This window comes from Heterocephalus glaber, unplaced genomic scaffold (assembly GCF_053883595.1).
Source record: "Heterocephalus glaber isolate CG9 unplaced genomic scaffold, H.glaber_assembly_v1.0 deba00001613, whole genome shotgun sequence".
NCBI lineage: Eukaryota > Metazoa > Chordata > Mammalia > Rodentia > Bathyergidae > Heterocephalus > Heterocephalus glaber.
Genome location: NW_028258384.1, coordinates 2,624,478 through 2,647,453, shown reverse-complemented (window position 1 = coordinate 2,647,453; position 22,976 = coordinate 2,624,478). Strand labels below are relative to the sequence as shown.

At 35.0% G+C, this 22,976-nt stretch overlaps 1 protein-coding gene and 1 pseudogene across 3 annotated transcripts in view; one reads left to right on the top strand and one right to left on the bottom strand.

The window, feature by feature from the left end:
* Abcb7 (ATP binding cassette subfamily B member 7) overlaps positions 1–22,976 on the top strand; it is a 161,157-nt gene that overhangs the window by 101,178 nt on the left and 37,003 nt on the right. For all 3 annotated transcript variants that reach the window (XM_004867492.3, XM_021246490.2, XM_087196594.1), the window contains one exon: positions 3,360–3,479. In XM_004867492.3, coding sequence (XP_004867549.1) covers positions 3,360–3,479 — 120 coding nt within the window. The remainder of the gene's footprint in view (positions 1–3,359; positions 3,480–22,976) is intronic.
* On the bottom strand, positions 10,740–10,839 carry LOC147822452 (U6 spliceosomal RNA; annotated as a pseudogene).

Below are 22,976 nucleotides of genomic sequence, written 5' to 3'. Positions count from 1 at the left end.
GTTTTACATTGTAATGAATCTTAAAATGTCAATTTCGTGCTTCAAATTTGATGTTTGTTTACTTGTAGCAAGAAGGCCACATTGTTATGTATTTTGTTAGCAGACAAGGAAAGTAGTTTTGCTCCTACATTTGCAATCCTTTTACAAATATTTCTATAGCGTTCAATTTTAGAGAGCTTTTGTTGTCATGATATAGTCATTATGTTTTAAAATAACTTTGAAATTCTATTTACTGTTAAAATGATAAACAAAGAAGTTAAAGAGTTTTATAGTACCTACTTATTTCTCAGGCTTAAAGAAAATTGTCATGGTATCATCCATTAGTCACTTCAGGAATTGTGATTCTTGGAAGGAAAAAACTTCATTTCTTTAAATCATCATTTTGTATCTTTTCCCATTGTGTGATTACTCTTTAGAGCATAGTTTTTCAAATGACCCAGTTTCCTGGCATCTTCCTTTATCATTTCCTACATTCCCCATCCTTTCTTTAAGAATGTGATCTTTTTTTTAACATGAGAAAACAATTATTTTTATTACATACAAATCTATTGATAAATATACTTGTGTTCAATCTTAAAATTCAAAGAAAAATAATATATATTTTTAAATAGTTAAGCCAAACAGTATAAACTTGAAACTTGGGGTAAAAAACTTCTGCAATGATGCTAAATTAATTTGAATACTAACAGTGAAACTAATCCCTACTGCTCACCCAATCTTTCTTTTTTAAAATTAATTTTATTGGTATACTTTAGATATACATAATGATTGTATTCATCATAGGGAATTTGTACCTATACATATTCTTTACCTTCTCTTTTTTTCTTTTCCTTTTCTTCCTTTCTCCCTCCCCCCTTCCCTTGTTTCCCTTCCTATTTGAACTTTTTCTTCCTATTGCCCAATATCTATAATATCTTTTCGTCCTTATTTACCCTTTTGGTTTCTAACACCAGAGAAACAATGCAATATTTTAGTGTGTGTATCTGATTTATTTCACTTAAGAGTATGGTCTCAAGGTGCATCCATTTACCTAGAAATGACTCATTTATCCTTATTTATGGCAGAGTAGTATTCCGTCATATAAAAAAACCCCACATCTTCTTTATCCATTCATTCACTGATGGGCATTTGGGCTATTTCCAAGATTTTTCTATTACAAATTATGCCACTGTAAACATGGGTGTGCATATATTGTGGTGATATGATGATTTTAATTCTTTTGGGAAGATACCAAGAAGTGGTCTTGATTGGAATGTCTGTGCTATACTATCTGTTTATACCCCGTTGAGCCAGGGTGAAAATGAATAGTTGATTAAAAAGGTAACTGTAATTTAGTCTCAAGCTAGTGACTGTCCCTTTCCAGCTTTAGATAACCCTTTTGTCTTTTTGGACTCCCACTAGGAATTCAGAAACATGTATAGTGGCACACAAACATACTAAATGAAAAAAATAAAATAACTTATTTTCATAGGAAGAAATATAATGTATGTGTGAATTTACATGGGCATACAAATGGATCTGGTAAGCAGTACTCCCCAAAGCGTTAACAAAAGTAGTTGTGAGTGGGTGGAATCATTGATAGTTTTTTATATTCTTTTTGCTTGCTTGTATTTTTGTAATTCACACATAAGAAAAAAACACTTCAAAGTGGAAAAAGTTACACAAAAGTAGATTTGAACTGCAAAGAGAGGAGAAGATTGTCAAAATATAAGAAACCCAGGGCCGAGGATTTAGCTCAGTGGCGCTGTGCCTGCCTTGAAAGCACAAGGTCCTGAGTTTGATCCCCAGTATCAGGAAAAAAAAAAAAGAATATAACACAGGGTACTTTTATATTGTGGTTATTCCCGTAGGGTTCAGCAAATTATGTATTTTAGACTTTTAGGCAGTTTATTCCACAAAGAATAATAGAAATAAAGCTGTTTATATTGTACTGAAAACAGAACTACTGTCCTAAGCCGCTTTAAATACAAAAGATGGTAAAAAACATGGAAAGTGAAAGTATGGTACTTAATTCTTTATACTATACAAACACACACATACACACAAGCTTTCATAACTAACAGATAAAGCATTTAAAAATGGAAGAAGACAGTAATTTTAAAATTCACTATTCCAATCTAACTATTAGAAAAATAAAAGTAATTTACTGCATTATAATGCAAACTGGGGCATTTCGACTACTCTCCCATTTCATGAGTGTTTTTCTCCTGTCTTATTTTTCTTGATGGAATAATAGGAAAAATGCCATTTTCTCATAACTTTCAAAACACCCTCTTCTAGAAAAACCTTCTAAGACACACCCCAGAATTTTTTTCAACAAGGACACAGAAGTTATGACTAAGAGTAAGAAAATTAATATAGTTGGCTTAATGGTGCATAAAATGTCATCACTTCATTTAACAAAATGAGTTCTACAGTTGTGTAATCATGCATTATGAGTCCATTAAGCTGAAAAGGACATGACTTTTGCTATAGTTTAGATAAACTATGAAGTGTAAAAAATAATCTTTTTTAAAAAAAAAGTGGAGGCAGTTTTAAAGAAGTGTTTCAAAGGCTCAGGCACATTTTTAAAGACTTTTAAACCAGGATAAAGGATAAAATAAAGAGTACAATAAAATGGGTGGCATCACCAATATTTAGCATTATCTTTTATTTTCTTTTTAAATAACTCTTCCAGGAAGTGTGTCAGTATTTCAGTTTTTTGAATGGCGTTATTTTTCACCAACTGTAATAATATAGTAGTTGTGAAATATATGTGTATAGATCTTTTGCTTTTAGAAAGTATGAATTTGATTCTTACTATTCTGCCTCTAAAACTGAACCCAAAGCCAAAAACTTTAATGGGAATGTTGCCTCAGGAACATGGAAAAAAGAAAATGTGAGTCGGATTTAGGTCAGATTAAGCATGAATGGAAAATTGCATTTTTGTTGACATTTTTAATACCCATACCTTTGTTCAACATTGTCAATACTAAGACCCCTACTTTCCTAAACATTGTATTATAACTCTGCTCTGCTATGGGTTTGGACTTGACTCAAAATTAACTACAACAGTGGCAGTACAGAAATATTTTTAAAGTTTTATGTATAATTTTATAGCTTAATAGACAAAAAATGTATAGACAAAAAATGTGTGTCCTTACCACTAATGAATAACTTTTTAGTGGTATGAAAGTAACTATAGCTGAAAAGAAGAAATAAGAGCAATGAGTAGCTTTTAAAAGCAATTTTAAATTTCTTTTTCTCCAGAATATCTTGAGTTTGAAAATATTGGCCTCAGATTCAGAATAAAAGATATATTTATAATATTTTCATGTATTTCTCAAATATTTATTACTTCTTGTTTTCTCTTTCAACAGTTAAAAGATGTTGACACTCGGAAAATTATAAAAGCAATGCTTTCTTATGTCTGGCCCCAAGATAGGCCAGATCTACGAGCTAGAGTTGCCATTTCCTTGGGATTTTTGGGTGGTGCAAAGGTAAGAATAGGAGAAATCATGCATTGTCTCATGCTATACGTCATATATAAGAATTGTACTGTAGTATAAGAAATACTGTGATATTTTCTAGTTATGAACCTTGAACTAATACAAGCCACTTTTGGGAGAACATGGCCAACTTTTAAGACTCTCATTTAATTTATGTAATTATTTGGTGTTGTGAGTAGAAATTAGAAATAGTAATATCTGAAATGGTAATATCTGACCTGTCTCTGGATCAGATGTCTAATTTCTTCAACTTAGTAGAATTTGCTCCTAGCACCAGTGTAAAAGAGAACATTGGTTATTAACAGACATAAGGGGCTTTGCAAAAGAAGTTCCTCAGTCTTGTTGACTCTTATTTAATACATATTTTCTAGTAAGTATGGTCTCTAGTTTCCAGTAAATTGAAAAGATGATGAAGACATTTTAGGCAGATTGATAGCCATACATGGTAAATAACAATTTAATATCAAGGGAAAAAAAAGAAAAACTGAAAAAAAGCCAAAAAAGCTGAATAAATTTAAAATAAGGACACTCTACATTTCAGCAGCACCTTCAGTTTTTCATTGTCCTACAACACAAAATTATAATGATGTCTCTGAATTTTTTAGACTATTATTTTCCATTTACTCAGATTTCAAAGTCAGGAAAGTATACATCTAAAGATACAATGTGTTGTGATGTTGACAAACATGGTCTCTGGAATCAGACTCCCTAGTTACTGCCACTAACAAGTCTTGTAACCTTGGGCAAGTTACTTAGACTCCGTGCTCAGTTGTAAAATAGAGGTTTGTGATAATAATTAAATTAACATATAAAAGGCTTAGGATAGTACCTGGCAGGTTGTAAAACATAAGTGTTAAAATTAAAAATAAATTTAGATTCCTAAATATATGGTTAAAAGTGTTTGCTTAAATATAAATGAAGTTTGTCTATACTTTGGTATTCCTCTCTAAGGATTAATAGTTTGTTTTCGAACCCAGGTTTCCACACTTATTTCTTTCCTATGTCATGTATGTTCCCTTTTATTACTCATTCTTTTTCCCACCTAAAAATGTATTGAGAACTTATACAAAGTGCTGTTTTGCATACTGGAGAGTATTCAAATATGGATAAAGCAAATTTCTTCCTTCTATGTAAGACAAGTTTTAGCCTTATTGCCATAATACAAAATAAGTCTCAAATGATTTAAAGAAGTACCAGCCAAAGTTGGGGGTGTGGCTCAATGTCTGAGCACTTGCCTAGAATGAACAAGGTCCTAGTTCTGTACCAGCACTTTTCACTCCCCATCCCAAAGTGCCAACTGTGTTGTGGGATTTCAGAGAAAAAAAGAGGAACCATCAGGAAAGGTTTTGCAGGTAAGATGACATCTGAGATAAGCATCAGTTAATGAATAGGATTGTTATTGGTGTAGGAGTAATTTGAATAGTGGCCTAGAAAAAGCATACACATAATATGCCTGAAGAAGTGAATAGTTCATCTTGACCTCAGTGAAAGGAAAATCTTTCAGAAGAATTGGAAGTAAGCTTAGAAAGATAAGAGTTCCTAATGTGAAATATTTTAACTTTAAAAAACTTAATTATTTGGGAAAGAGGAATCTCTATTTGAGTTCAAAACTAGTAAGTTTAGAGCTGTGCCTTAGGAAGTTAATCTGGTTCTGTTGTAGAAGATGGGTTAAAGTAGTGAAGGACCTGTACTATGAATACCATTCATTTCATTTAGCAAATACTTACTAAGTAATTATGAGGCCAGTTTAATAGCTTGCATAAGCGGTAATATTAGTTTGTACCAGAGTATAGGTATAAAGGGTAATATGGAGGAAAAAGATGCTAGAGATGTGTAGTAGTCAGTGAGACTTGTAGCAAATGATTGGTTATTAGAAGTATATATATTTTTTGGTACCGGGGATCGAACTCGGGTCCTTGAGCTTGCGCAGCAGGCAGCGAAACCACTGAGCTAAATCCCCAGCCCTAGAAGTATATTTTTAAAAAGCAAGTCCAGAGTTCTTGTCTGGGGAATGAAAATCTTAGTTTTGGAAATTCTAAGTTGAAGATACTAATAGAATATCTAGATAGAGCAGTTCAGCTGCTTATATAAAATGCAAGACAGCCACAGAGTTAGATTAAGAGTGGATAGATGAAGGTGGGCTTGGTGGCTCATGCCAGTAATCCTAGCACTCTGGGAGGCTTAGGCAGGAGGATTTCAAGTTCAAGCCCAGCCTGGGCAACTTAGAAATTTAGTGAGCCCCAGTCTCAAAATAAAAATAAAAAGGAAAAAAAAAAAGACTGGCGATGTAGCTCAGTATGAAAGCCCTGCGTTCAATCGCCAATACCACAAAAAAGGGGGATAATTGAAACAATGCATATTAGTGAGTTCACCAAGCAAAAGAACAAAAATAAAGTACTAGGATAGAACCTTTGTTCTGTAGGGAAGCAAAATAAGCAATAAAAGAAAAAAAGAAGAGAAAAATATTTAATGAGAATTTTCTAAAATTAATGACAACACCAAACCACAGAGGCAGGAAGCTCAGAGAAGAACAAGAAAGTAAAATATTAAACAACTGTACATGTTGGTATATCAACTCTACATGTTGGTATATCAAATCACAGTGAGGATGTTAAAAGAAGGTAGAGAGAAACACCTTATATGTAGAAGGACAAGGATAAAAATAACACTAAACTTCTCTTTAGAAACCATGCAAGCAAGAAGAGAGTAGAGTGAAATATTTAAATTATTCAAAGAAAAAATTTTCACAATCTAGCAATATGTACCCAGTAAAATCCATTTTAAATTGAAGGAGAAACAAACATTTTCTAATACATCAAAAGCTGAAATATTAACCAGGTTGTCTATTTCCGGGAAGAAATATCTGACACAACTTAAAGGAGAAACGGTTTATTTGGCTCACAGTTTCAGACAGTTTCACAGTCATTGGTTGGCTGACTCCAAGGCCGAAACATCATGAAAGAATGATGTAACTGGAGCAAAGGTGCTCATTTCATGGTGGTCAAGAAGCAGAGGACATGGGAAGAGTACCCACAAGAGAAAAACTTGCCAAAGGCATGTCCTCAGTGACCCACCTCTCCAAATGGGCCCCACCTCCTAACAGCACATTCAGCTATAAACATCTGGATCAATTCACTGATTAGTATAGTGCTCCTATGATCTAATCACCTATACAGCCAGGACTCTCTTAATCCAGCCAACCTGACAATTAAGATTAAGCTAACACACTGAGGTGATTTGTTGCCAGTACATGTGCCTTGCAAGAACTGCTAAAAAAAAAAGTTCTTCATAGCAAAGGAAAATGATATAGGTCAAAATCCTAGAGCTACATAAAAATGTGTTCGAAAAAGAACAATAAAATAAAACTTTATAATTAATTGATCTTATAGATATTTTCTTCAAAATAGTAACACTAGCAATGTACTTGGTAATTGGATTTTATGGTAAGTGAAATGAAAGACAGCAATCTATAAGTGATTGGGAAGAATAAATGAGGACACTATGTATGTGCACTAACCATGAAATAGTATGATGTGTGAAAGTGGACTTAGATTGAGTTGCAGATGTATATCACAAACTGTGTGGCAACCGAGAAAAAAAGTTACATATAATTTAAATATTAAAAGATTAGAGAAGGCCAGGGATTTAGCTCAGTGGTGCTATTGCCTGCCTCACAAGAGCAAGGTCCTGGTTCGATCTCCGGCATAAAAAAAAAAATTAGAGAAGACAGAATCATATAAAATGCTCAATTAAAGGCATAGGAAGAAAAAGAATAGAAGAAAATAAAAACAAAAACCAAAGAACAAGGGCAATGACTGGAAAACAGTTACACACATGGTTGCTATAAATACAACTACTGTATATCAATTCACCATTTTAAGTATGAATAGTCTATACCAGTGATGGTGAACCTATTAGTTTTCTATTTTCCTTCTGGCACTCCCTTTACACATATAGTGGACCCTCTTACGAACTCAATTTGTTTGCGAGGGCTAGTTATAACTCAATTTGGTTGTAAGTCAAGATTACTTTTCATGTAAGAAATGATGGAAATACTCATAATGTGTTCCATACCTCCCAAATCACCCCTTAACTAACCTTTTTATAATAAAAAGGGTTATCTAATATGTGTAATTTACCAGAAACACCAATAATTTTACTAGTGTATTCACCAAAAAGTCAAAAAATTATAAAATGTGAAGTTTACCAGAAACAACAATTTCATACTGTACTTAACCGTTTAAGTTGACATGTTTGGCTTGCAGGAAGAGAGGTGAAATAGAAGGTGGTTATTGTTTGGAAGGAGAGTCCTCTTCCATATGAACATCAAAAATCTGCCTCTGTGGTGTCCTTTTTCTCCTTGGGAGAGTCTGAAACTCACTAGGATTTTCTTCTGGCTCACTACTTCTCAACCTTTCAGAACTAAAAACTTGTCTAAGGTTGTCTGTTTCTGTCTTTTCTTTAATACTGTTCTGTAGTATGACATGACATTATCATTAAGCAAGTGAATGTAATGATTGGCTTTGTCTGAGTGGGTGTTCTCTACAAAGGTTTGTAGCTCTGTCCATTTTTTTCAAAATTTCCTTTATTTCGGAAGAAAACTTTGTTGCACTGATTGTTGATGCTCCCCCTTTTCTTCAGAAAGCTCCTCAGCTGCCATTCTCTGTTGCTCAGCCAGAAGTTGCTGAAGTTCCTCTGCAAACAGTTCCTGAGTGCTCCTCCACCAGTTCCTCAACATCATCATTGTCTACCTGGAAGCCTATGGACTCTGCAGTAGTGACTGTCACCAACCACAGGGTCAATTGAAGGCTTAGGCTGCCCTACACAGCCTTCAAAGCCTCTCTCCTGTATACATAATTTTAGGCCACACTCTCCCAGGCATATCTATGTCCTTAGGCATTGGCCCAGTATTTCTCAACCCCACACAGGAAAGGATGTTGTTATGTTCCTTCCAGAATTCTTTTACAGTTAAATTTGTATCTGAGACCATCTGGAAGCACTTCAGGAACAGTTCCTTGGTGTATAGCTTCTTAAAATTAGCTATAACGTGCTGGTCCATAGGCTGCAGTAGAGGAGTTTTATTAGGTGGGTGGAATTTGATTGAGGGCCATGGGAATTCTTCAGCCAATTTTTCCAAATCTCATGGGTGAGCAAGAGCATTGTCCATGATGAGAGCCTTGAGTGGTAAACCTTTGTCCTCTATATATTTCTGAGCAGTAGGACAGAAAGCCTCTCTGATCTACTCAAGAAAAAGTACTCTTGTTACCCAGCCTTTTGTGTTAGATATCTACATGACCACTAGTCATATTCTTCATGACTTTGTTTTCTGAACACTCTAGGGGTCTCAGAGTGATAAAACAAGAGAGGCTTTATCTTGAGGTCACCACTTGCATCGGCACATAGCAGTAAGTGTAGCCTATCCTTCAGAGGCTTGTGGCCTGGCATTTTCTTCTCTTCCTGGGTAATGTATGTTCTCCTGGGAATTTTCTTCCAGAGAAGGCCTGTTTCATCACAGTTGAAAACTTGATGAGAGCAAAAAACCATTTGTCTGTGTCGTTTTTAATTGGTGTATAATTTTCAGCAGTCCTCTTATCAGCACTGGCTCCTTCACCAGCCTAGTTAAGCTGTGAACCCCAGTTCTCACTTTAAAATTGTGAAACCACCCCTTACTGGCATGAAATATTTTACTATTATCACTCGTTGATGGATTCTCCTTTACAAGATCTGCATTTGTAGCCCTAGCTTTTTCCCGTATTACAGACTCGGATAGGCTATAACCTGCCATCTGCCTTTCATTTATCCATGCTAGCAATAGCCTTTCTACCTCATCTACCACTGTTGATTGTGACTTACTAATTTGAGTAACACCTTTAGCAACACTAGCTTCCTTACACAAATCTTTTCTTGGTAAGATTGTCGAGATGGTAGATTTTGACATGCTATACATATTCGTGAGATCAGCCACACAAACACCACTCTCATATTTCTGCACAATTTCCTTCTTTTTTATTGTGATTGCTATCTTTACCTTCCCTTCCTTCCTTAGCTTCTTTTCTAGCTTTTTTGGGGCCAGTTTGATAGCAGTAATCGTAGTGATTATATAAAGCACTGACTGAAACCACATCCACAAACAGATGCATCTGGGCTGAGACTGACTCTTACATATGCTTAATACGCTTTTCTGATATCACGAGTCTTTGTTTACAATCACACATGTGGCTGGCCTTCAGGTTGTAACTCAATACTTTGGTTGTAAGTTAAAACTAAAATTCCGGTCATAACCCAAGTTGTTTTTATGTGAGGGCAGTCGTAACTCAATGTTCTACTGTATGTTACACCTTTTATAATTGTCCCCTAGGTCTTGCATATTGTTTTCTACTCTTTGATTATTGTTACTCTTTGCTTTTCACTTTGTGAGGTTTCTGCTGACATCTTCAAGCTGATTCTTTCATTTGTTGTGTCCTGTTAGACAATGAGCCCATAATAGTTATTCTTTTTGTTCAACAAAGTCATGTTTCCAAAGGTAAAATATATTAAGAACAAGTAATATATATATATGAAATTATAAGAAAGATCATGGCTAGATACGGGTACAAAATAATATCTACTAATCCCAGGATTGTGATTATGTCCAATTTAATTAAGCTGGTCAAGTATTAGTTCAATATACACCACATTTGATAAACTTAAAATTATATTACCTTTTATCTTCCTTTAATATATATGTACATTCAATATAAAATATAATTTCTTAATAGAGAATAACAATTCATACTGTATATGTTTCAGATTATAAAAAAATTAAGAATGCTTCCTTTTAAGAAAAAATACAGGCACATTTCTAAAAAGATTAATATCAACTTATTAAAGTGGAAAAAATGTGTTGAAAAAGAGGATCATACAAATATCATAAGGTCTTCCTACTGATCTGAAACTACAGAAAGGCATTTGAGTAAACAGTGTTAGGTCAGAAAACAAAACTAACCCAGAGGATGTCTGTTGTTTTAAAAATCTCACTTGTAGGAAAACTAGTTGCATGACCTAGATTTAAAGCTAATTACAAAATACATTTTCTTAATGGTCCAGAATCTATCCTCACAACTCAGTAGAACTTCCATAAATTTCTACATTAATTACAGACAACAAATATTGTCATGGGTTAATCAGTGCTATAGGTTTGTACCAATGTGTAAGTGCAATTCTTATTTTTACATTTGCCACATGTGAACAAGTCAGTCTGAGGTCCACCTATAAAATGTGGAACACTTGACAAATTTGTGTTATCCTTGCACATGGACCTTGCTAATCTCTATGATTACAGTTTTAGTCAATGTGCTGCCAAAGCAAGCACCCATTGTAGATTTTCTTCATTTCTGTTAGTGTTTTTGATTTCTGTCATAATCTTTTGATACTTCCATAGAGCTTCCTTCTCTCAGCTTACCATTTGCTTTTGTATGCTATCCACTTTTTCCATTAGGGGCTTTAGCTTATTAACCATAGTAATTTTAATTTCCTGGTCTGATATTTTCAAAATCTGTTTTATCTGAGTCTGGATCTGATGCTTATTTTTCTTTTTGGATTATTTATTACTTTGTAATTGCATGCCTTGTATTTTTTTAAAATTCGGACATGATATATTAAGTTAGAAGTGCTGGGATAAATCGGCCTTTAGTGTGAGATTTTATGTTTATTTGGCTAGAAGTTAGCTGTGTTTAATCTTTGTTGTAGCTGTCTATCAATAGAAAGTTTCCTCTAATACTCCTATTTTTTGTCCTTCCTGTTGTTATTGAATTTCCTTGGAGACTCCTTCTTAAATTGGTTCTGAATCTTATAGGCCCTTTGGTTGTAATTCTCTGTTACTATAGAGAAGCCCTATTGATATAGTTGTAAGTAGAGTAGAGAGAATCCTTCTGTAGAATCCTTCTGTAATCTTGTGATTAGGTCTCAAACTTTAGTGAGCCTGCACCCCTAGGATATGACCCTTACAAATGCTTCTCAGATTTCCATTCTTCATTTAAGTGAGACAGCAAAAAAATTTCAAGATGACTTTTGGAGACAACAAACTATGTTCAAACTGTAGCATGTGATAATTTTACTTTTTTCCTTAACTCTGTTCTATAATTAGTGTCCCAGATTGTACATTTTTGTGCTAACAAATGGATTTAATTTCTTAATGATATACCAGTCTCTGAAAATTCAAGAGTTTAGCAGGTTAAATGTGTTTAAACTTTTGGTATAAGAAAGGAATTAACTTTTATAAGTCTCTTCATTTCTCTTGTACCTTTTGTCACTTTTATAATGTAGTAAAAATAACCAGTTTCTTAATTTTTAGAAAGTAACTAAGGTATTGAAACTTCATATTGAGGCAGTTTTGATTGAAATACACTATCACATCTTGTGACTATGTAGGCCACGTCTGCTGTGACCTGAGACACCAGCTTTGTTATTTTTAAAACTGTAATGAATACAAAGTAAAATATACTCTTTATGGTATGTAGTTCTATGAATTATAACTCATCTATAGTAATATAATTGCCACCATACAATACATAAATGTGCTGTCACCTCCAAAACTCTCCCTTATGTTACCTCTTTGTAGTCACACTCTTTTCTGACCCCTGACTACTAGAAGACACTCATTTGTTGTCACTAAAATTCTGACATTTTAAGCATACCATATATTGGTCAATATTATATTGCTATAACAAAATACCTAAGGCTATATACTTTATTAAGAAAAATTTATTTAGCTCACAGTTCTGGAAATTCAAGATCGTAACACCAACATCTGTTTGGATCTGGTAAAGCTGTCTTGCTACATCAAACATGGTGGATGGCATTGTGGCAAGAGCATATGTGAGAGACAGAAATCACATGGCAAGATAGAAAATGAAAGATTCAGGGCTAAACTCATTCTTTTTATAATAATTTCCTCTCCAGGACTAAATAGGGTCCTATGAGAACTTCATTAGTCTCTTCCAAGGATAATGCCACAGATGGCATAATTATCTCCTGCTACGTCCCACCTCCTGATGATTCACAACCTGAACACCTGCATACTTGGGACCAAGGCATGAACATTTGAGAGACACACTGAAAACATAAATTACTTATAACATGATTTAAATGGAATCATGTCACCTGTAAGCTCTTGAGCTGATTTCTTTCACTGAACATCGTGCTTCTGTTGTTCATCCAAATTATTGGATACAGTATACCCCTGTGAAGTTGCAGTTCAGAGTTCATGGCCTCAATCATTTGTAGATTTTTCCTTAGAACTTAAGTAATAATTGTTCACAGAAAATCCCACAGTATCATCATCCACAATTCAAACTCCACAATTTCAATCCTCCGCAGTTGTTTTTTTGGTGGAAGGTTTTCAAGTAGCCAATCTGAGAGCATTATTCAGTTCTCTTTGCTGCTGATTGGCTGCTACCCTGTAACCCATCTCCAGCAGATGCACCAGCATTCCCACATCATAACAGGTTGCTGTACAGCGGGTAGATTTCTCAAGTGTTCTTGGTTTTGTTCTTCTTAAAGCTCTAAAATCCCTAAGATGCCGCCAAAATGCCCTACGCCTTCTAAGGCTTTATTAATACAGTATTTTATTAAATTAAATTACATAACTGAGGGAACCATAGCATATTTAGGGTTTAAACTATAAAAATAAGCATTTATAGGCATTTTTCTGACCATATCTGAAATTTGTGTTTTTTTGCAATTCATGAGTGCTCTAGGAATGTTACACCCATGAATTTTGGGGGTCTACTTTATCAGTTTATTTTTATTGCTGAGAGATAATTTCATGATATGAATATACCAGCGTTTGTTTATACATTCACATATTCAAGGATATTTGGGTTCTCTCTACTTTTTAGTAATTATAAGGAGTGGGGCTATAAATATTCAGGTATAGATTTTTGGATGAACCCAAGTTTCTATTTGTCTAGAAGAAATATCTAGAAGTAGAATGCTGTGTTGTGCTGAGTGGCTTTTTGTTTCTTTCCTTTTTTTTTTTAAATATTGGGGATTGAATCTAGGGCCTCATGCATACTAGTCAAGCATCCTACCACTGAGCTATATCTCCAGCCTATGTTTACTTTTAACTCTGTAAGAAACTGCCAAACTGTTTTCCAGACCACACATACTCTTTGTTTAATGATGGAGTGATGGTCCTGCAACAAGGTCATTAAATGAACTGGTGGCTAAATGAGGAATTGTATATAGTATGTACATTACAATATTCTGGAAAAAGAAATTGTCAAAGGAAACTCCACCTAGATTACTTTTATTTGCATATCTCATACATGTAGTACTGTAATGTATAACAAAACATATAAAGCTACAGTACTGTGATATACACTACAGCACAATCAGTGAAAATTACAGTACTGTATAAACAAGATATTGTGTACAAAAAAGTCATTGAGGCTCTATAAACAAGATGTCCGAAACTGTGCAAACAAAAAAGATAGTTCGTAAATCTGAGTAGCAGGTCATAAGTCTGAACAACCTCTGTTATAAGTCGGAACAGTCATTAAACAGGTAGGTCACTAAATGAGTAATATCTGTAATTCTTTTATGTTCTCTGCAGTTCAGGGTGAAAGTTCCACTTGATTTGTTTCCTGGCTGTTGATGCTTGGTATTATCAAGTGTAGAGTGGTATCCTATGGTTTTAATTTACAGTTCTCTATTAACTAATGAAATTGAACTTCTTTGTAATGTGTTTAGTAACTTACTGTATATATCCACTTTTGTGAATTATCTGTTAAAGTGTTTTACTTTTTGTATTTATTTATTTATTTATTTTTGGTACTGGGGATCGAACTTGGGACCTTGAGCTTGCGAGGCAGGTGGTGGCACCACTGAGCTAAATCCCCGGCCCTATTTTTTGTATTTAAACTGAGCTGTTTGTTTTCCCTCTTGAGCTTAGTGAATTCTGTGTATATTTTGGATAAAAGACATATGGGTTACAGATTTTTCTCCCCATTAATAGCTTGTTTTTTACTTCCATCAGTTATATCTTATATAGAACAAGTGTTTTTAATTTTGATGAATTCCTGTTTATCCTTTACTTCTTTATGTATTGTGGTTTTATTGTCATGTTTAAGAACTCTGGCTAATTCAAGGTCATTAAGATTTTCATCTGAGTTTTATATTTTATCTTTTGCATTTAGATCTGTGCTTCTGTGCATACCTATAATCCCAGCAGTAAAGGGGCTGGAGCAGGAGGATCACTTTTATTTTTCATGTTCCCTTGTTGATTTCAAGGTATCTGAGTAATTAATTACTGAGCTCACCCCTGTCTTAGAATTCTTACACTGTCCTTACATTGGTCACTCCCGCTGCCCATAATTTCAGTAGAATTTTTAATCTCCCGGATTTCTGTTTAGTTCTCTTTTGTGGCCTCAAATTCTTTCCTAAACTGGCCATTCATGTTTTATATCATTTTCTTAAGATCATCTAGTTTTTTATTAGTGTTCTGTGTATACTAGCTGGGGTTTTTTTATTAAGTCCATCATATGTTTAGTTATATCTTCTTTGAGCCCTCCAATCTTGCTGTTGGTCTGTTTTTAATCTCCTATTTTATCATTTCAGTTAATTCAGCTGTGTAGCTTTTGAATTCTTCCCTCTCTATGCCCCAATGATCAGCTTTGGGAAAGTTGGGAGTTTTTGGAGGCATTTCATTGCTTTGTCTTCTGATATTTGTTATTGTTGTAAGTTTATTGTGTGTTCTGTGTGTGCACTGAGGTTTTTGAGTACTTATAGTAGAAGGACTGTGTTGGCAGTGTCTCTGTTTTGTGTCTACTTTTCATTGATGCACTTTGGGCATGGCTAACTATACATTTTTGCCTCTATCCCAAGATCCAACTAACTCCATTAATTTGGGAGAGGAGGACACAGTGTAATTCTAGTGAATTCCCACTTCTCTGGGAATGAAATGTCATATTGTTAATGACACAAAGGCAATCCAGATATTGGCAGAGAAAATATACTAATAGTTACAACTGTGCCACCCTGGCAGTAGCAACTTAATCGGCAACAATAATAGGGTCAAAGACAAATTGGATATTGACATACATTAAGAATCAATAGCGTAACTACTCTTAGCCATAGAAAAGAGGACACTAAGGATACCAAATATTTTCATACAGTAAATACATGCTAAGTCAACTACACCTCCACTAACAATCAGAGTTAACCATCTGAACATTATTACAATGCTTATACTAATAAAGATAGAGGAGTTGGAATCAGGAGAATGAAAGAAGAAAAATGTGAACAGTTAAGCAATGGAAGATGAGAAAAAAGTGAAATAAAAGATCTGGTAAAGGAGTAAAAGGAAGTTAATAAATTAATAGAATTAGATTAAAGTAATAGAAAAGAACAAATAAAAAGACAAAAAAAATAGAAAACCAAAAAATTAATATTAAAAAAGAAACAAGAGGAAAAAAAAATCAAAAGGAAAAAAACCTCAACTCTCCAAAAAACCAATAGGGAAGAAAAAAGAAATGAGTCCAGAAAAAGAAATTTCCCTCTGTATATTTGAATGAATGGTTTCCTTCCAGAATCAGAAGTTTTAGAATCTGCAAGTCAGTTTTCTCCTTATAGCTTTATATCCTGTGGGTTTTTGAGGTTCCCCCACTCCAAAGTACCCTTTGTCCACTCACCCCAGGTTGTAGCAGTCATCCAAGTTGAGGTGTATCCTTGCTCAAATTGCTAGTTGAGTAAAGCAGTCAGCCCTCTGATCTGTGCTAGATGTAGGCAACAGGCAAGAATTCAAGCAGACAGTTGTATTTAATGCCCATTTTTTCAGACCCCAGTTCTGAAAACCACATGCTGGGCCTAGCTTCTTACTGCTGTAGGCGAGGCCTGGTTTCCTTCCTTTTCAGGGGGTCAGTGTCTAGACAGCTTCTTGTCCATGACTGTTTCTTGTGGCTTTCACCTAGTCACTGTGGAAGGGTAACACTGGGAATCTTTTTTTTGTACCAGGGATCGAACTCAGGACCTTGTGCTTGCAAGGCAGGCATGGTGCCACTGAGCTAAATCCCCAGCAACACTGGGAATCTTGAAAGTACAGTCTTTTGTAGTATTTCTGTGGCTCAGCCTTAATAATCAACCTCTTCCCAAAATAGTGCCAGATTAAACACTCTGGTAATATGGTGGGTGCTGCACTGGATTCCTTCTCCTAGTTGTAGCCTGTGGTGTGAAATGAGTCACTTTCACAGTAAAACCCCACAGTTTTTGCATTTTCTAGTAGTTGGGGGCATTTCTTGGGGCTAATGCTGCTGGCCCAGTCTGTGTTTCTACCTGGAGCTCCTGACCCTGTGAGCTTTCCTTGTGTCTGTTGAGATAGGTTCCCCTCTCTAGGAACCAGGGAGAGCTTCCAGACTGCTTTGTTTTTTAAATCTTTGTTATGTTGCATTTCTCTGTCTTCTCTGTAGTTTCTAATTTACCTTTTAGTTTTCTTCCACTTCCTAGAGATATACTTCTTCTTTTTTTTTCTCTTCACCAAGTTGTTATTTTCCACATGTCTGAATTCCAGGTCCTGGAGAGGCTGTATTTTGCTACTCTGCTATTTTTCTGAGTTTTTTCTTGCACAAGGTTCAGGTGGAGGTTTATTTAGTTTTTGTTTAGTTGTTCCACCATAAAGGGTATCCTTTCCTTAATGAAGTTCCTTTGTTTCCTGCTACTACTGTAACAAATTACCATAAACCTAGTAGCTTAAAACAACACAAATTTATTATCTTAACACTTCTGGAGATCAGAAGTCCAAAATTATGTTTTACTACTAGATCCAGATAAAGGAATTTGGTAGTGCCATGCTTCCCCCAGAGACTCTAGAGAAGAATCTGTTTCCTTTCCTTTTTCTGCCTCTAGAGTTTGCTTGGTTTCCTTGGCAGTGACTTTTTCCTATTTTTAAAGTCAATGTTGTTTTTAGTCTCTGACTCTGACCCTTCTGCTTTTATACTCCTATCTTCTGTCATGACTTTGACTTTCCTACCTCTGTAAAGATCCTTGTGATTACAGACATTCCTCATTTAACAACTGAGTTACATTCCTGTGACTAGGTCATTAAATGAGTTACTTGCTAAATGAGGAATTGCATACAGTATGTATGTTACAATATTCAGAACAAAATGGTTCAAAGGAAACTCTACCTTGATGACTTTGCTTTTATGTGCATAACTCTTACATGTAGTACTGTGATGTATAACAGAACACATAAAACTACAGTACTGAAGTTTTGGGAAGAGCTGTAGGATGTTTAGCAGTATGTACTTAACCACTTAATCACTACATCCCAGTAACATGCCTTACCTCCTTCAGTTGTGGTGCGCCATCCAAAATGTTTCCAGATACTACTGAGAAGTAGTCTTCTTGAGATCAAAATCACCCGTTTGGGAACCACTGGTTTAATCCAATAGGAACATGTTTAAAAGCCACCAATGCTGATGGAATAGTCAGAGATGACCTAAATAAATGGAGATAGATGGGGATTTAGCTCTGTGGTTCTGGCACCTGCCTCGCAAACGCAAGGTCCCAAGTTCGATCCCCGGTACAATAAATAAATAAATGAATAAATGGAGATATATTCACCCATTACAAGACTGAACAGAGCAAGGATAACAGTTCTCCCCAGATTAGTCTACAGATTTAATAAAATTTCATTGAAATACAATGAAACTTCTCTGTAGCAATGGACAAGATTATTCTAATGTTTATATAGAAAGGCAAGAAACTGGAACAGCCAAAACAACATTGAAAAAAAGAAGTGAGAATAATCATACTACTTGACTTTAAGACTTACTGCAAAACAATAATTAAGATAGCATAGTGCTAGAGTGATACACAAATCAGTGAAACACAAAAGATGCCAGAAAAATACCCCACATATATAACCATGACAGAAATAATGACTCCTCAAAGATTTCCATGTACTCATCTCCAGAACCTATAAAGATGATAACTCACTTGAAAAAATGTACTTTTCATCTGTGACTAAGCCAAAGAACACATGTGGGGAAAGTACCCTGGATTATCTGGGTGGGTTGAATATATAGATCTTCTGCATTTAGTGACCTACCTGTTTAGTGACTGTTTTGACTTACTTCCAAGGCATGCTGTTTGGATTTAAAACCTGCTGCTCAGACTTATGACCCATCTTTTTTTTTTCAGTTCTGTACATCTTATTTAAAGGGCCTCAGTGTCTTTTTGTACACTACACCTTCTTAATACAGTACTGTAATTTTTGCAGACTGTACTGTATAGAATAGTACTTTAGTTTTATGTCTTCTAGCAACTTAATCCTCCTAGTTTTTCTTACATTAGGTATCCTCATGTCCTACATTCCTGAAGGCTAATTCTGCTGAAGGTTGATTCCAAGTTAATAGTTCTCTTCTTTCTCCACTTGAAAACTGTATATTCTGATGGCATCCCTGGAAATTTGCCACTTTCTTTTTTAAAATTAATTATATTGCTACAATTTAGATATACATGATCACATCCATCATAGGGAATTTGTACTTGTACATAATATATCTTGATTCTTCTTTTTTTCCGCAATCCCCTTCTCTCCCTTCAACTCCTCTTCCCCTCCATATTATAAAAGCTTTGTTTCCATTCTTTACCTTCTATTCTCTCATTTTCCTTTCCTTTCCTCCCCTTTCCCCTCCCCCTCCCTTGTTTCCTTCCTGTTTGAACATTTTCTTCCTATTTCACAATACTATTACACCTTTTGGTCCTTATTTACCCTTTCAGTTTCTCACACCAGAGAAACAATAGGATGTTTAAATATGTGTGTCTGATTTATTTCACTTAAGAGTAGGGTCTCATTTTTTAAGTTCTTTATAGATTCTAGATATTAGACCTTTGTCTGAGGAATAGCAGGTGAAGATTTTTTCCCACATTATGGGTTGTCTCTTCACACTGCTGGTGATTTCTCTTGCTGTGCAGAAGCTTTTTAATAAGAAGAGATCCCACTTGTTGATTGTTTGTGCTAGTTCACGGGCAACTGAGGTTTTGTTCATAAAATCTTTTCCTACACCAATGTCTTCAAGAGTTCTAGCTAACCTCTGTTCCAGCCCATTCAGCGTTTCTATTTTAATATTTAGATCTTTAATCCATGTTGATTTTAGTTCAGTGCACAGTGAGAGATATAGGTCTAGTTTTAATCTTTGGCAAGTTGAATCCCAATTTTTCCAGCACCATTTATTAAAGAGGCTATCTTTCCTCCAGTGAGGGTGTTTGGCTTAAAAAAATCAGACCTCCCAAATTTAAAGACCCAATCCAAAAATTAGCATCTGAAATGAACAGACATTTCTCAAAGAAGTAGAAATAGCAAATAAACATATGAAAATATGTTCAACATCACTGGTCATTCGAGAAATGCAAATGAAAACAACACTGAGATTCCACCTCACTCCAGAAAGATTGGCTGCTATTATGAAATCAACCAATAACAAATGCTGGTGGGGCTGTGGGGAAAGAGGGACCCTGCTCCCCTGCTGGTGGGAGTGTAGCCTGGTGCAACCACTGTGAAAATCAGTATGGAGAAACCTCAAAGAACTAGGACTGGAAGTCCCATTTGACCGCGCTCTTCCACTGCTGGGGATCTTCCCCGAAGAATTAAAAGAATCATACCACAGTGATATATGTGCACCCATGTTCATAGCAGCACAGTTTGTAATAGCTAAAACTTGGAAACAGCCCAAGTGCACTTCAACTGGAGACTGGATAAAGAAAATGTGTTTTTTTTAATAAAATGGAGTAGTACTCAGCCATAAAAATGAGAAATTAGAGACATTTATAGCTAAATGGATGCACATTGAGGTGATACTCTTTTTTTTGGAGGGGGGGGTTACCAGTGATTGAACTCAGGACCTTTCGCTTTTGAGATAAGCATCAGAACCATTGAGCTAAATCCCCGGCCCGAGGTGATACTCTTAAGTGAAATAAATAGGACATACAGGTGTAAATACCGAATAGTTTCTCTAGTGTGAGAAACTAAAAGTGTAAATAAGGACTAAAAGGTATAATAGATAATGTGAAATAGGAAGAAAAGAGGCAAAGAGGAAGGGGAAGTGGGAGGAGTAGGGGAAAGGAAAGAAGAGTATGGAATTAATATGAGAAAATGAAAAAATGGAAACAGTCTTTGTAAATAGGGAGGGATGGAGGGGTTGAAGGGAGGGGAGGGGAAGGGGGAAAATAAGAAGAGAGATTATGTAAAGGTACAGATTTCCAATGATGGATGTCATTATATTGTATACCTAAAATGTACCAATAAAATAATATTTAAAAAAAAGAGTAGGGTCTCAAGGTGCATTCATTTCCGTAGAAATGTATCGTTTATCTTTCTTTATAGCAGAGTAGTTCTCCATTGTATAAAAAAAATCCATAACTTCTTTATCCATTCATCCATTGATGGACATTAGAGCTGTTTCCAAGATTTAGTTGGTACAAATTGTGCCATGTTTTTGCCACTTTTTGAAGCAGTTATAGAAGTCCTCTTTCATGAGTGTCTTTATGAGGTATGGTAAAACATATGGCGAGTGTTGCTACCAAGGGCCATCCAATGAAAAGCCTGGCTTATAAAAACATTACAATATGTTCTCATGCACCTTATTCACCCGATGTGGCACCAGATGACTTCTGGATTTTGCCAAATTAAAAATGACCATGAAATGTAAACATTTTGAATCTATTCAGGACATTAAGTCAGCCACAACAGCACAACTAAAAATACAAAAAAAGGCTTCCAGAACTGCTTAAGAAAGTGGCAAGAACAATGAGATAAATGTTCGAACAAAGGGGGAATATTGTGGGGGGGTGTTAATGGCAATGTATCTGTTACTGTAAAAAACTTTAAAAAGATTTTAAACATTTGCTGTATTTTTCTAGTGGGATTCCTGTTTTATGGGAGAAAAACAAACACAGGTGTTTTTATTTTTAAAGAACCTCTACACTGTTTTCCATGGTGACTACTAATTTACATTAAAAGTACACAAGGGTTGTCATACTTATCTTTTGTCTTTTTGTTAATTATTCTAACTAGGGTGAGGTGATAACACATTATAGTTTTTTTTGTTTTTGGTTTGTTTGTTTTTTTTGGTACCAGGGATCGAACTTGGGTCCTTGCGCTTGCGCAGCAGGCGACGAAACCACTGAGCTAAATCCCCGGCCCAACACATTATAGTTTGATCTGCATTTTTCTGATGATTAGTGATATTGAGCATTCTTTTCAGATAATAACTGTCTTCTATTCTGTGTTCTTCCTTGGAACCTAATACATTGAGTTTGTATATTGCAGTTATTATATTTTTCGTTTGGCTGTTAATGTACTCAATTTATTTGCTTTGGATATTTATTTTTTAAATTTGTTCAAAGCACTTTCATAAGTGTTCTTGAAAAACTTTTATGATGGCTCCTTTAAAATCCTTGCCAGATAGTTCTAACATTTATGTCACCCTGAAATTAGCGTCTATTGATTGTATTTTCTTATTTACATTGATGTCTTCACAGTTCTTGGTATGGTAACTGCTTTTAAAATTAATTTTTGAGTGAAAGTTGGACATTTGGGGTATTATGTTATAGGACCCTGGATCTTATGTAAGTCTTCTATTTAGCAGGCCTACTGTGACATTGCTTTACTGGGGCAAGGGAGTTGCATCATTACTGCAGCTGGGGTAAAGTGTAGGTTTCTACCTCAGCCTCCATGACTCATAGGAGAAGAAACTCATTACTGTTGAGTAAGCTGGGAGTCAAGGCTCCTCAGTAGGATGAAATACAATAGACTAGGAGAAAATATTGCAAATAGCATATCCAAACAAAGGCTTTATATCTAGAATATATAAAGAATTCTTAAAGTCAGTATCTGAAAAACAGAATCCAAGTATAAAATGTACAGAAAATATGAGCAGATATTTTACCAAAAAGGAGATACAAATGGCAATAAGCACATTAAAAGATGTTTAACATCATTGCCAGTAGGGAAATGCACATTAAAATCACAGTGAGATACCAACTGTACACCTATTTTACTAGTTTCAAAATGAGAAAAGTAGTGACAATGCCACATGTTGGTGATGATGCAAAGAAACTGAGTCTGTCATACTTTACTGGTTATTGCAAAATGTGATAAAATTTTCAACCACCCTGAAGAGCTTGGCATTTTCTGAAAGAGTTCTATATAGACTTGCTATATCTTTTAGCATCAGATTGTAAGGCATTTATCCCAGAGAAATGAAAACATATCCATCTGTATAAGAATTCTTATAACATGTTTACTCAAAGTTATTCTCAAATTGGAAGCAATAAAAATATATCCTTCAGGGACTAATGGTTCAATAAATTCTGATACATTTATGAAATAATACTCAGTAATAAAAAAGGATGAGCCATTGATACATGCAATAACCTTGAAAGTTCCTCAAGAAGATTATGCTGAAGCTGAGGATGTGGCTCAGTGGTGCAGTGCCTGCCTGGCAA